The sequence below is a fragment of the Dromaius novaehollandiae genome, chromosome 8, assembly GCF_036370855.1.
Source record: "Dromaius novaehollandiae isolate bDroNov1 chromosome 8, bDroNov1.hap1, whole genome shotgun sequence".
Taxonomy (NCBI): domain Eukaryota; kingdom Metazoa; phylum Chordata; class Aves; order Casuariiformes; family Dromaiidae; genus Dromaius; species Dromaius novaehollandiae.
In genome coordinates this window covers 42,671,681-42,684,747 of record NC_088105.1, presented here as the reverse complement: position 1 = coordinate 42,684,747, position 13,067 = coordinate 42,671,681, and the positions used below count along the sequence as shown (strand labels likewise).

Genomic DNA, 13,067 nt, shown 5'->3' with positions numbered 1-13,067 from the left:
CATGCTGATGTCCTTTCATTGCTTGGGAGAGATAGTATCTTTAATAACCGCCTCATAAAACAGCTTTAACATTAACATAGTTATTTCAATAAAACTAATGTTTTGATTATTTCTTAATAGCACCAGATGGAGCTTTCTTGGCAGAAGAGACGAGAACACTTGAAATACAAAAGGCAGCAGAACAAGTGGTACAAGAAGGGCAGATGGTGGGGGAGAAACAAGCACTTGAGAAGGACGATTTTGTAGCTGAGGAAGGAGATACTCACATTGAAGAGGCAGGAGAAGAAACGGCATTAGAGGGAGATTTGCTGTCCAAGGAAGATGCAGTAGCTGTGAGGTTAGTGGAAGGTCAGCTTGCTGCAGAAGAATCTGCACCTGAGGAGAGGGCCGTGACAGAAGAAGATCCAAAAGAGGAGGAGACAGTAAGAGGTGGAGAGGTGACATTTGGGGAGCAGGAAATTTTGAAGGATGTGAAGGAGGGTGGGGAAACACTGAAAAAGCAAACACTTGAGGGAGAAGAGGTGGTAGGGGCAGTGGTATTGATAGGCAAGGAGGTAGATGGAGCAGTGTCTGAGGGGGATCAAGCAGCCGAAAAAGCCTCTGAGGGAGAAGAGGCTGTGCAAGAAGCCTCTGAGGCAAAGGAGGTGGTGAGTGAGATGGTGTCTGAGGCAGAGGGGGCTGTGGAGGTGGGAAGTTTTGCAGGGAAGGACGTTGTGGAGGTTGTTGTGTCTGAGGGAGAAGAGGCTGTGGAAGATGTAAACTTGGCAGAAGAGGTTGTGGGGGTGGTAGGCCCTGAAGGAGAAGAGACTATGGAGGAAGCCATTTCTGAAGGAGAGGAGGCTGTGGAGAAGCCTGGGGCTCTACTGAAAACATTAGGGAAGATGGAAGTTTGCACAGGAGAAGCAGCACCTGGAAGAGAAGAGTTTGAAAAGCCAAAGGAGTTTCCGCAACTGAAAGCAGCAGGGGAAGAGTGGATGGAGATGAGGAAAGCTGCCACAGGAGCCACAATGTCTGAGATAAATGAACTGTCAGAGGCAGAAGAGAGCTCCCTTCTGAGAGCAGAAGATGCTGTGGGGGAGTCCGTGGAGTCAGGCAAGTGCTCCTTCTTACCAGCAGCTCCTGGGCTAGAGGCACTGGTGGATGCTGGAATGGTCCCCGTAAGTGAAGGCTCGTCTCGACTGCAGGAGGCAGCAGCAGCAGAGGAGGAGGAAGGCTTAGCAGGAGCAGACAAAGCGGCACTTTTGAGGGGGAACCCATCTCTGGGCTGCAGAGTGCAGACAGACAGAGCGCTGGAAGAAAAGGCTGATAAGGGGGTGATGGGAGAATCTGCGGAGAACGCCACAGCAGAGTCGGGATGTGGAGAGGAGGTCGCGGATGGAGCAGCAGGTCCGAGGGAGCTGGCAGCTGGGATGGAGGAATCTCTGGAGACTGCGGTAGGGAGAAGGACAGAGAAGGTGATGTTGGGCACAGAGATGGCTCATGGTGAAGAGGTGGTAGGTCCCTCAGCCACGCCTGTAGAGGAGCCAAGTGAGAGTGCTGCAGGGGAGGGGGGGACGGTGGCCAGCACCGCAGTGGAGAAGGAGGGTGAGATGGAGGGAGCCATGGCGGGTGGCCAGGCAGCAGCAGGAAGGGCAGTTTTGGCCGCGGAAGCTGCAGTGGGAGGAGCGGCAGCGGGAACAGCGCCGGACGGAGTGGCGGCAGGGGATGGCAGGAGAGCGGAGGGAGGGATGGGCAATGGTGCAGCGGTGCCAGCGGGGGTGGAAGGGGCCGTGGGGAGGATGGAGAGAGCCCAGGTGAGTGGCCAGGCAGCAGTCGAGGGGGTGGCGGGGGAAGCTGGAAGGGACGGGGCAGGGGCGGCTGGGAGGGCAGCAGCAGGACCCGAGGGGGTGGCACAGGAGCGCGCAGTGGTGGCTGAGGAAGAGCCAGCAAGTGCGGCAGAGGCCGAAGGAGCGGTGGCCCTGAGGCTGGCCGCAGAGGGAGATGCAGTGGCTGGGGGAGCAGTGACGGTGCTGGCTGGGGGAGATGGCCTGAGCGTGATGGCGGCTGAGGCCGCAGCAGTGGGAGGAGCAGGGAGGCCTGAGGGAACCGTGCAGGAGGGACCAGGGGCGGCCAAGGAGAGCGCAGCGGAGCGAGAGGGGCTGCGGGACGCGTCTGCGCCGAGGGAGATCAAGTCAGAGGATGCAACAGGCAGCAGCGGCATGGGAAATGGCAGAGCAATGCTCTGGAGTGAGAAGACAGCAGAAACATCATTGCTGCTGGAGGAAGCTGAGGCAGAGGCTACCTCGCGCGACTGGAAGAAGGCCGGACCTCAGGAGGGCCAAGAGACAGGGAAGGCTGGACTGGAGGAATGGGAGATGGCAGGGGACAGTGTATGTGGTAAGTGTGTGGAAGCACAGGGAACACTGTCCGTCAGGGATAAGCTGATCACAGAAACATCACCGAATGTCCCAGGGCATCGAGATGGGGCAGCAGTGCCTGGAGAAGGAGGTTTAACAGGAGAAGTGGGGCTCTGCCTGGGTGCAGTAGAGGAGGAGGCAGCTCTTAGGACAGTGATAACAGAGAGAAATCCTGATGGAAATGGTGGGCCAATGGAGGGAGAATCAAGAGAGGTAGGGGTGAAAATTGAATGGAAACAGCCAGACATCTGTGAAAACACCAAAAAGAGAGAAGTAGAAGGTGTCACAGAAAGTGCACAAAGCATTTCAGGGGTTAGGGAGCTGCTTGAAACCCAGCAAAGGAAGGAAAGTCCTGGACAAGAGCATGCAAACACATGAGGAGCCACTGTCATGGAAAAGAGAAGCCGAGATCCGTGGAAGGTGAGTGTCTGTAAGAGTCAGGTTGCTACCGCTGGTTTCATCCCAAGTCCCCAGACTTCTGGCTGTCAGAAGCAGAGGTTCTGTCATTTTATCACTGTCCCATTTCTTATACTTTTGCTGCTAAGCATCCGCTGCTGATAGCTGGGGTAAAGGATGATAAATCTGACCCAATAGAGCAGCTCTTGCATTCTTACCTGTTGCTGAAATTATTCCATTGCAAAATGACTGATCTGCTGTTGATGTTCATGGCCTCAGTCAGTTGTCCTGTCATTTCAGGCATGCGGAGAGGCTCCTGCTCCACAGCAGTGCCAGTTCTCTGCTGGCACTGGTTACTGAGGAAATGAACCAAAGCCGTAGCGACTGACTTTAATTCTTCCAGTGAGTTCAGTGCTACAAGTCAGCAGCAGCAGCCAGCTTTTGTGGTTTCCCTAGTATCTGTCTGATTTTAGGAAATCTATTATAGTGGTATTTAGGCATCTCGAAGTAGCGTATTTACTGCAAAGCTAACGCTTTGCTCATTGTTTTTACTAGAATGTTCTGAAACTTGACACAATTGTGCCCTCGACACAGTCCCAAGATGTGGAAGAAACTCTCTGCTAAGCATTCTCTGCGGCTCCTTCAGTGCTGTTTTCTGAAATGTTTATACAAATCACTGGAGACTTGTGCTGGCTGGGATGTTCACTCCTCCTTTATTTTACTCCGCGAGTACCATAACCATCTGTCACATTTTACTAGAGCAGCTTCTTAATGTGCAACAGACAACTCCAATAAGCCTGTATTAGTCAGCCCAGGAAATAGCACTCCTTTATAATTGCGAAGACAATAATCGCAAGGATTGTCCCACAGCTGTCATGCTTGTTTTTCCCAAAACACAGGGAAGTATTACACTGGCTGGACTTCCCTCCTCCTCCTCCAGACACAGCTCGTTTCTACAGGCTAGCTGGAGGGGCGGCTGAGGATAGATGCACTTTGTGTGTTAACACAGAACAGCAGCAAATGTGTATACACGTATAGAGTGTATACGTTTGACTGTATCTCCTCTCCATGTATTTTTCTGTGTGTCATTTGGCTTTTTAAGCTGTAAAGTCTTCATTGTGTGGTGGGGCTGTGTCTTCAGTTATGGGCATATGGCATTTGAGCACGTTGAGGCCTAGATTCTGATGGGGAGTGTGCAGGAGATACCGCAGCAGAGATATGAAGTGACAGTACCACAGATGGGAGTGCTGTGCTCGTGCAGAGACTTCTAAACTTTCACTTAAGGCAGTGGGTGCTGAGCTACTTAGTGGAGCTGATTCCACCTTGCCTGCCCCGGCAAACCCTCCGGCGCAGCACGTGCACTGCGTGTTGCGGAGGAGGTAGGAGACAGGAGGAGGAATCCTCTCTCTAGGTGAGGATGCAGGGCTGTCGTGGGTCTCGTGCAGGACATTCTGTTCGTAAGGACCCTTGGAAGGTGGAAATGTGTGTTTTGGTCTAAATCAGAACAATCATAGCTCATGTATAGATAAGCCTCTTGTTTCTGCTGGTGTCAGTCAGGTGTAACTCCATGGGCCTGCCTGCTATTAACCTGTTGCAGACCTAGCGAGAGTACAGGAAGAATCTTCAATATAATGCTGTTTTCAGCCCCGCGTTGGCCGAGGCGCTGTGTCGAGGGCACTCTGAGATCCTCCCAGGCGATGTTTCCATAGCTGTTGCATGTATTCAGCAGCAGGAATTCCTAGGGAAGGCTGCAAGATGCTCTCCTTCTATATATGGCTTCACTGCAAATACTGCATATTCTATAACTTGTGTTTTCAGATTGGGAAATGGAATTAGCAGGATTTTAAGTGTATTGTTACTCTGAATTATTTATGATCATTATACATGGGATAAGAAATTTAAATGTGATCAAGTAACTTGTGTTTATTTCTTCCTGTACTAAAGACAGCTGGATTTGTGTTTTCAATCTGGATACCACAAACTACTTTGAAAGAGAAAAGTTGGCAAAACTATATTACAGAATATGATTATAAAGGTCTAATAATAGAGTAGTTTTGCAGTAATCAGCAGCTTAAATGAACACATCAGGTGATCCCGGGTGGTACAGTAGAAATGTTTATTCTGTGCAAGATAGGCAATACTTGCTTAGAAAGCATGTATTGGAGTTTTGACTATTCAACAGTGGCCTTTTTATTTAATCAGGGACTATCCATAAAATTAGTAACGGATTGTTTGCTGGACCAAGACATTTTCAATGTTGTTCAATATGAAAATTGCTGTAAATGGATAATCTATGTTTACGTATTATACAGTTGAATACACCTGGTATGTGAAATGTTCTGAATTTAAATTAATGTAAATGACCTTCCTCAGAGGTTTGTTTTTTCTGTATACATATGCACACCTGCACATTTACTTTGGTCTATATATAAAAAAAAAAGCTGTATCAGTCTGTGTAGTTCCTTCAGTTTTTGCAAATGACTTCATTGTAAGAATAATACTTGACAATCAAATAGGTCTTCAGTATTCCTACCTGCCTTCTAACTGAATGACTAAACCTGTATTTAAAATGCCAATGGTTTGAGTATTTGTGCCACTAAAACTGGGCCGTGCGGGTATCTGTGGAAAGGAAAGGCACGTGGGTTGTGAGCATGACCAGACGAAAACCATTTACAAGTGCAAATGCGTGTCCATGGGCTGCAGCACAAATGTTACGGATGAATGAAGGCAGGAGTGAGGAGAGCAGGAATTTGTGTTAGCAGTGATTCCCTGGAAGAGTCAGGATTAAAACTAAGGCTGTACTTGGGCAGTTCATGGACTGCACCGGCTTAGTTGCTGTTTAGCTGTTTTACTGAGCACAGGATGAAAATGCTAAAGGTAGGTGTTTGATTCATTTGTGAAAGGCAAGTGCCAGAGCGGTCAGTAAGGCTTCTCAAAGCGCTATTAAATATGTTATTGCTCTGCAAAGTGAGAACACAGAGAGCGGGCTGGGCTCTTCACTTCAGCAGCTAAAGCTGTGGGAGCCCATGGGCGCCCCGTCCCGCCCCAGGGAGGGTCCCCCGCCGGCAGCCGGCCCGGGTCTCGGGTCTCCCCCGGGGAACGGTGTCGCGGCTGCTGAGCGACGGGAAGGGTGCTGCAGGCGTGGGGCTGCTGTCCTTGGGCAGCATCGTGGCTGGTCCCCGGGGCTGCGCCTGTCTCGGTGAGCAGGTATCTCCTCTCCACGCAGCCTCCACCAGCCTCCGCTCCCAGCGCTTCAGCCAGGACGGAGGGCTTTTTCCTGATGGGGAGAAACTTCCTTTAAAGAAATACGGCACCCGGAGGGTGCAGAAGTAGCACTGTGAACCTGCAGCAGCAGCACCCTGAGCTGGATCCATTTCAGCCTTCTGGGGAAGGAGGTGAGTCGCTAACCGAGAGGCACCTGCCCTCTCCCGACAGTCTCGGGCTGCGGAAGATCTGGAGCATCGCGGAAGGCCCATGTGAACGAAGCAGCAGTGGTCATAAGAAACTGGGAAGTTAACACCTCGGTATCTGAAGTGCGTAAGGCATTTATAAATGGCACTTTTGCACTCCTGTGGCTTGAAACATGCTGGTTCATACAAGATCCTGTATCTCTCTAAAGAAACACACTTCAAATGCTCTGGTTTTGCATAGTGGTAGAAAAAAAAATCACATTTCCCAAGAACACTCCACAGTGTCTGAGCTCAGACCCTGTTGATGAGATGATCTGCTTTCTCTAGTGCTTCTTTCTGTGACAGCCATATTTACAGGGTAGGTACAGAGGCAGTTTGATCCGTGGTAAGAAAACAGCCCTTACCCCATCGTCGAGGTTACTCCCAGCTGTACCAGAGACAGTTTTTGCCCGCTCTGTACTCACCATTTCACTCGCTTTGCATGTTGGCAGTTCCACAGACAGCTTGGTGCAAAGCTGCCGTGGTGCGACTTGATCCAGGTTGGTACCTTGGATGTTACATACTGCTCGCGTGTCTGTGCTTTTTAAGAGAACTGATTTCTAAAATGGTCAGAGTATTTGAATCAAATATCAAATTAAGTTGAATCTGGCAATTTCAGCTTTGGATAACCACTTGAGTCCATGTCTTTTTTCCTCTATTGCTCTACTTCTGTTGGTGTGTCTGTTAAATATGTACAGTTCATATACGTTTAAAACATGGGTGTACCTGTAATCTGAGCAGGTGGAATTTTGGTAAGAAGCAAAACCACTGAAATGGATAATTTTATAGTTTTGGACTTGCTACCCATGGAAATATCTGCTGTCTTGTCCATTGCTAGGTAGTAGTTACTTCAAAGGGAAAAACAAAGGTGCCATTTAGGAAAAGCCAAGGTAGGTACCAAAAGAAAAGAAAAAGACTCGTTATACTGAACATAAGTGAGACAAGCAAGCTAGGTACCAGTGTTGGCACTGGCAGAACGCATTTCTGGCTCATCACAGAGACTTTTAAAGTCCCTGAACTGCCAGAGATCCTCAGCAGCTTGTCGCTGGATGCTGATGCCTGTGCCTCGTGTATCGGTATTGGCTCACACAGCTGAAAGTCAAACCTGTGACATTAAGCAGGTTAAACAGATGCGCTTCGGCGGTGCGAGCTGCCAGCTGTGAATTGTGCACGCAGCAGGAGGAGGATTGAGCTCCGGCTCTTGGAGCCGGGTGACACCTCTGGCACCACCAGCACGGGGACAGTATGGGGTCTGACACGTTAGCTGCGGAGAGCGGCGTTCGGGGAGGGCGCGCACTTCTACCAGAAGTGTTTCCCAGCCGGCCCCTGCCGCGGGGGTGCCCGGCCTGCGCTTGGGAGGGGGCAAGCGCTGGTCTGGTCGGGTCCCGCCTTGTTTTGATGTAGATCGTCTAGTAACGGTACGGTTATCAGTCGCACAACAGTTGGAAATGCTGCACTGGCTGTTCCTAACAGCAGGATACGAATGGCTCGGAGGGGCTCGCGCCAGCAGCCTGGGCTCCGGGGCATCTCGGGGACCAGCACAAACCGATCCGACTCCAGCAGCAACTTTTAGAGTTTGTTCTGTTCAGTGATTTATAGTGTGCAGAATTTTCATTTGTATTAATAACTGATCACTCCTGTGAAATAAGTTTGTCCCTTAAGGCCTCATGTTTCTTCTATAGAGACCAATTAACTAAGACACTGTTTTCTTCAAGGAGCCAGTTATTTTAATTACTAGTGAAAATGGTTTGCTTTGCAGGGATTCAAGCAGTTGGACTTGTCAAGTGCTTTGCATTTCAAACTATTAAAGTTTTGCTTTCAGAGACTTTCTTTTTTTTCCCTCTGCTGTTTCCAGTTGTCTGGAGCTGACACATTCCAGTAAAGTGCTGAGAGAGCATAAAAAGCAGCTCAGGTCTAAGTGGTTATGTAGTGGTATTAATGCAGATTAAGTCTATTTTCCTTGCTCTATTTTCTGTTCTCTCACCTGATTTTGTTTCTGGATTTCAAATACAGTTGCTGTGTTAATGAAGAATCATCACGTGCTTCTAAGCAAGGGAAAAAGATACAGTGCAGAGATATTTGTAAGAGAACATTGCTGTCAAAAGAGAAAGCTATTCATAGCGGTGCTGAATTTTCAGATGCGAGAATTGATCCATTCTGCCCTGCTGCCCTCCTGCACACTGGCCAGTGCAAACACCAGAGAGGTAAAGCACGAGACCAAATCTCTGCCCACCCCCCCCTTCCCCAGCTCATTTCTGACCCACGCCTTGGCAGCTCTGCCATGTGCAGTGTCTGCTCAAGTAGATGGGCAGGCCCCTGCCTGACACACCCCCAACGCACCTTCTCCCGTCTCTCTGCACACCCTTCCTCCAAGCATACACATTTCCAGCATCACTTTTACTTCTGGGAGAAATACAGTGTATTTTCTCCTGTTACAAAGCAATCTGGATGTTGTTTTGTTCTGGTTTGCAAGGTAGACATGGGTTTGTTACTGTCGCAGGAAAGCAGCAGGGCCAGTGTCACCGGAGGTTCTCAGGACCGGGGTGGAGCCGTTCCCCAGCAGTGAACGGGAGTGTGTTCACTGGACGTCTAAATTTATCTGCGTGGGCAGAATACTAACTTTAGTGTGTTTTAGAGCTCTTTTCTCCTTTTAGGAATTGAAAATGGAAAATGATCTTTTCTTCACACAGAAAGACAGGATCTCTTAGATGGGCATTTTTAATCTCAGCCAAATCTGGCTGCTTGTGCCGAGTCGTTACAGATGCTCCTGCCCGAATGCCCACGCTGCAGCGCCGGCGGGGTCCTCGGCAGGGGCATTTCCTATCACGTTGTCCGGGCTGTTTCCAGGTGTGAGCTGCACCAAGGCTATGGTCATGATGGGAAACATTCAGTGTAGACAAGGTATTTGCAAAATAACAAAGCTAGTCATTGCTTTTAAAACTTGCTGTAATGATAAATGATTTCTTTTGCGCTATGGGAAAGACTGAGGCTTCCTGTTGCTCTTTTTATTAAATCTCTCAGTGGTTTGATATAACACTGCCCACACTGTAACACTGACTTATTGCTGAAAACTGCACAGAGATGGTGGTGGGGAGCAGGGGAACGTCCTTTGTGCCTTTTCCGAAGGGTTGCTCAGAGCAAATATTGTCTCTGAAAGGCCCGAAGGTAAGTGTTGTGCTTGGGGAAGTGCAGAACTGCTCCCCGGCAGTGGTGTGTGTGTGTTTGGCCCCCGAACGCGCGTCTGCCGTCAGGACGCTGCGTTGATGCTTTCCTTCGTGCTGCACTGAGTCCCTCACGCTCGTGACACCTTGGTGTTACACTGGGAGGGTGACCCGGCTGGAGAAAAACGGTTCAGCCTCAGGGAGGAAGGGGGATGCAGAGGGGATGATGGTACTCTATGAACAGGAGAAGGCCAGAGCTTTCTCATTTCTGCTGCAAAGAAATGTGGCTCAAAGATTTAAAAGCAAGACACTGCTTTGTGAGGCCCTCTCATGAAAAACCATTGCAGAAATGTGCTCCTCGCAGCAGTGTTGAAGAAGGGGTTCTGTTTCTGACCGCAAGCGGCGGCGAGGTCGGTGCAAGGCTGGTGCGAGGCCGGCCACGCGCGGGCGGTTGGGAGTCCCGTGGGAACCTGCGCTCCGGCTCCCACTGCGCGACGCGAGGAGGGACGACTGCAGCGCGGCCGGATGGTGACAGCGGTGAAGGGGGGGGGGGGGGGGGGGCTGTTCCTGAGTCTAATGAGTCCTCTTATGAGCTGGGGCCCAAGCTGTTCTCTGCAGATTTATTCTAATGCTTATGTTAACCCAGTAGGTTGTTCTTGTAAATGATGCTGCAATTGAAAAACAAAACAAATAGAAAGCAATGGCTGGGTGGTACCTTGGGCTGATAGTAGGGAAACTGCAACACCTGAACTATAGCTTTAATTCCCTTCCCCCCCCCCCACTTCAATTGGTGAAATAAAACAAATTGCAAAACATCTGTAAACCTCCCTAAGTGCAACCTTCTCCATTTTTATTGCTTCAGGATTGTCACATTAACAGCACCCATGGAAGCTGTGGATCAGTACAACCTGTTACACACTTACAGTTCAAACGCGCAGCACTGTACAATACACAGTGCCTTACCACCGACCTCAGCTCAGGAACAGCAGTCGTAAGAAGGCAGCATCCCAGGTAACAGCCACAGAGCAAAATGTAAAAATTGTGAACACATTTCTGCTCAGCCAGTCTGAGTTGCACAGCCTAATACAGCTAAGGAATAATATTACAGCAGGATAGCTTGTGGCTAAATTCCCCTAATTTCCATCCCCCTCCCCCAATAATAGCATAATTAAATTTGTAATAGCTTCTAGAAGAAGAGTTCAAGTCCTCCTGGTCTCCCCCAATCTTTTTTTTAAATTTCCAGTGATCAGTTTCTGCTGCAGAGCCGAATGACTGAGGCCTCTGTGCCGGTGCCGAGGCCAGCGCTCAGCAGATGGCACTGTGCCGCAGTTTGGCTTTGAGTGAAAAGCTGTCCTCCTTTGTGCTGCTTAAGGGTATTGTATTTGTGACAACAATTTTAGCTGTCTACATTAAACCTATGTAGGCTGGGACTTCGTTTCACGTTTTCCTTCTAGTTGGAAGTTTGTTTTGGAGTTCCTGTGTTGTGTTCTTAACCACATAACTAATCTAAAGTGCATGTTCTTTGAGAAAAAGCAGGTGCACAACCCAAAATAAAAAACTAGGTAAGAAAACAAAATGTATAGAAGAATACAAGTAAGGTGGCCACCTAAGTATCTCGCTGTTTTCAGCAAGCAGGCAGAAGCACCCAAAGATTGCTGCAGAGCTCCACTGTAGCTTTGGGGATGCTGTGCTGGAGAGCTGCGTGAGCCTGCAGTGCTGAAAATGGGAGCCAGGATGCTTTTGGGACTGTGGAGAACTCAAAAAAAGAAACAGGCTGTTGTTTAGAAGCTGGGAACAGGAACACCTTTGTCTCCATCGTGGCCTGCATCGGCGGTGGGCAGCAACAGATTGTTCCCTTCCTCGGTTCAGCCTTGCACCTACCAGCTGGGGAGAGGCCGATAGCTGCACGCCTTCGTGCAGCCTGAGGCACCGACGACTTGCCCTGCAGCTCTGAAACTCTAACAGATGCATTTTTTTACTTTCGGCTCTTCCAATTAGTAACGTTCCAGCTGAAAGTGCAGCAATCCTTGTGGACATTTACTTTGCTAAGGAGGGAGAGATGCTTGTCACCAAAGCCACCCACTTACACTTACTTACCCCCCCCCAAGCAGGTCAGCAGAAAAAAGAAGCTAAAGCATAACTTATGGTAGAGATATTTGCCATCAATAAATAAAGTAATTCAATGAGGGATCTTCAGTGTAACACATGCCTGGGAGTTAGGCTGATGTGGTAAGAATTGTTGCTGTCAGTTTACGGAGACTCTCCCTTCGACAGAGGGTTCACGCTGTCAGCTGCTTTCTTCAAAGCTGCCACTATTACTGCAGGAATGAAATCGCATGGTGCTCATGGGATCTGACACGTAACCTGCAAAATGCAGAGAGAGGGTCATGAGCAGCTTGACATAGCAGTGACCCACCCCTTCCCCACTCCAGTCAGTGACAATGTCAAGCAAATAATGTGTGTATCATTTTGCGATAAATAGGCACAGATCATGCTGATGCCTTTTTGCTGCCTGCAAACCTCAGTTCAGTATCATCTGCTCAGGAAAAAAAAATTAAATGGGAAGTGAACACACTTTCATTCACGCAATGAATTCACAACAGTCAGGCACAAGCAGCCTTTGATGACCGACATAAAAACATGACTCAATGTTTTAATAACACAGTGGAAGTCTGACATTAAAATAAAAAAAAAAGACAAACAAAAAGCACCTTTTTAACCTTTCAACTCTGTCTTTAGAGGGTTCAAAATAAGCATTCTGGTAAGTATTTTCTAAATATTTTAATTCTCAGCATTATGAAACTGAAAGCAACTAAATTTCCAAACAGCTGTTCAAACAAATCAAAGAAGCTCTTTCTCCCTTTATGCGAGTTCATTGATCAGCTGCTCCCATTCTTCTTGTTTAATGTAGTAACATTAAAATCCAATCTAATCATCTAAAATTTCCTGATAATTATGCATTGTATGGAGCTATCAGATGCTCAGGGAACAGAGAAAACCAGTGCATAGAAATTTTTCTGGCCACAGACAAGCTAGCTCCGAACTGGGGGACGAAGCCAGCATCTCACGCTACCTGCGCTAACACGGAGTCAGCACCTCTGCTTGCTGGAGCTGCAGGGAGACCCACGGGCCATTGCTAAGGTTTCTGCGTGTCCTATTCCCAGTGCCAAACACAAACGACACAGCTGCACAAAATAAACTCTTGTAATTACAGCAGTACTGACATCACTGCGTTCCTGTGCTGTAACCCGTAAGCAACCTTGGTTTAGCTCCTAATCGTGACACGCTGTGCTATGAAAGGTGGGCAACAAAGCTTTTCCTCAAGGAAATCTCACTAGGATCCTAGGTATTTGGTTGCTGGGCCTTAAATCTGCCACTGTTGTGGTGCACGCTGAAACGCCCTGCACATGAAGGGGCGAAGGCAGCACCTCCCATTGCTCAAGCTGACTGGCGTTACTCCATCCAGCCTGTCCGAACCCTCCTGCCTCCAGAAGAGCCCTTTACAGAGGAGGTGTCTCCGCAGCCGCCTGGCATGTCAGCATTTTCAATTGGGGTGAAAGAAGGGGGGGGGAAAAAGAAAAAAGAAAAAAAAAAAAGACTTGTTTCACATCAGTCAAACTCAGAAGCAAACATATCAGCCCACAAGAATATAGCTGCAAAAGCTC

At 48.8% G+C, this 13,067-nt stretch overlaps 2 protein-coding genes across 8 annotated transcripts in view; one reads left to right on the top strand and one right to left on the bottom strand.

The window, feature by feature from the left end:
• Positions 1-5,238, top strand: part of ERICH3 (glutamate rich 3) — a 54,252-nt gene extending 49,014 nt beyond the window's left edge. For all 7 annotated transcript variants that reach the window (XM_064516363.1, XM_064516362.1, XM_064516366.1 and 4 more), the window contains 2 exons: positions 121-2,816; positions 3,348-5,238. In XM_064516363.1, coding sequence (XP_064372433.1) covers positions 121-2,774 — 2,654 coding nt within the window. In that variant the 3' untranslated portion in view covers positions 2,775-2,816; positions 3,348-5,238. The remainder of the gene's footprint in view (positions 1-120; positions 2,817-3,347) is intronic.
• A 4,993-nt stretch (positions 5,239-10,231) lies between these two features.
• Positions 10,232-13,067, bottom strand: part of LOC112982259 (serine/threonine-protein kinase TNNI3K) — a 130,732-nt gene continuing 127,896 nt past the window's right edge. The window contains exon 27 of the mRNA XM_064516367.1: positions 10,232-11,766. Coding sequence (XP_064372437.1) covers positions 11,690-11,766 — 77 coding nt within the window. The 3' untranslated portion in view covers positions 10,232-11,689. The remainder of the gene's footprint in view (positions 11,767-13,067) is intronic.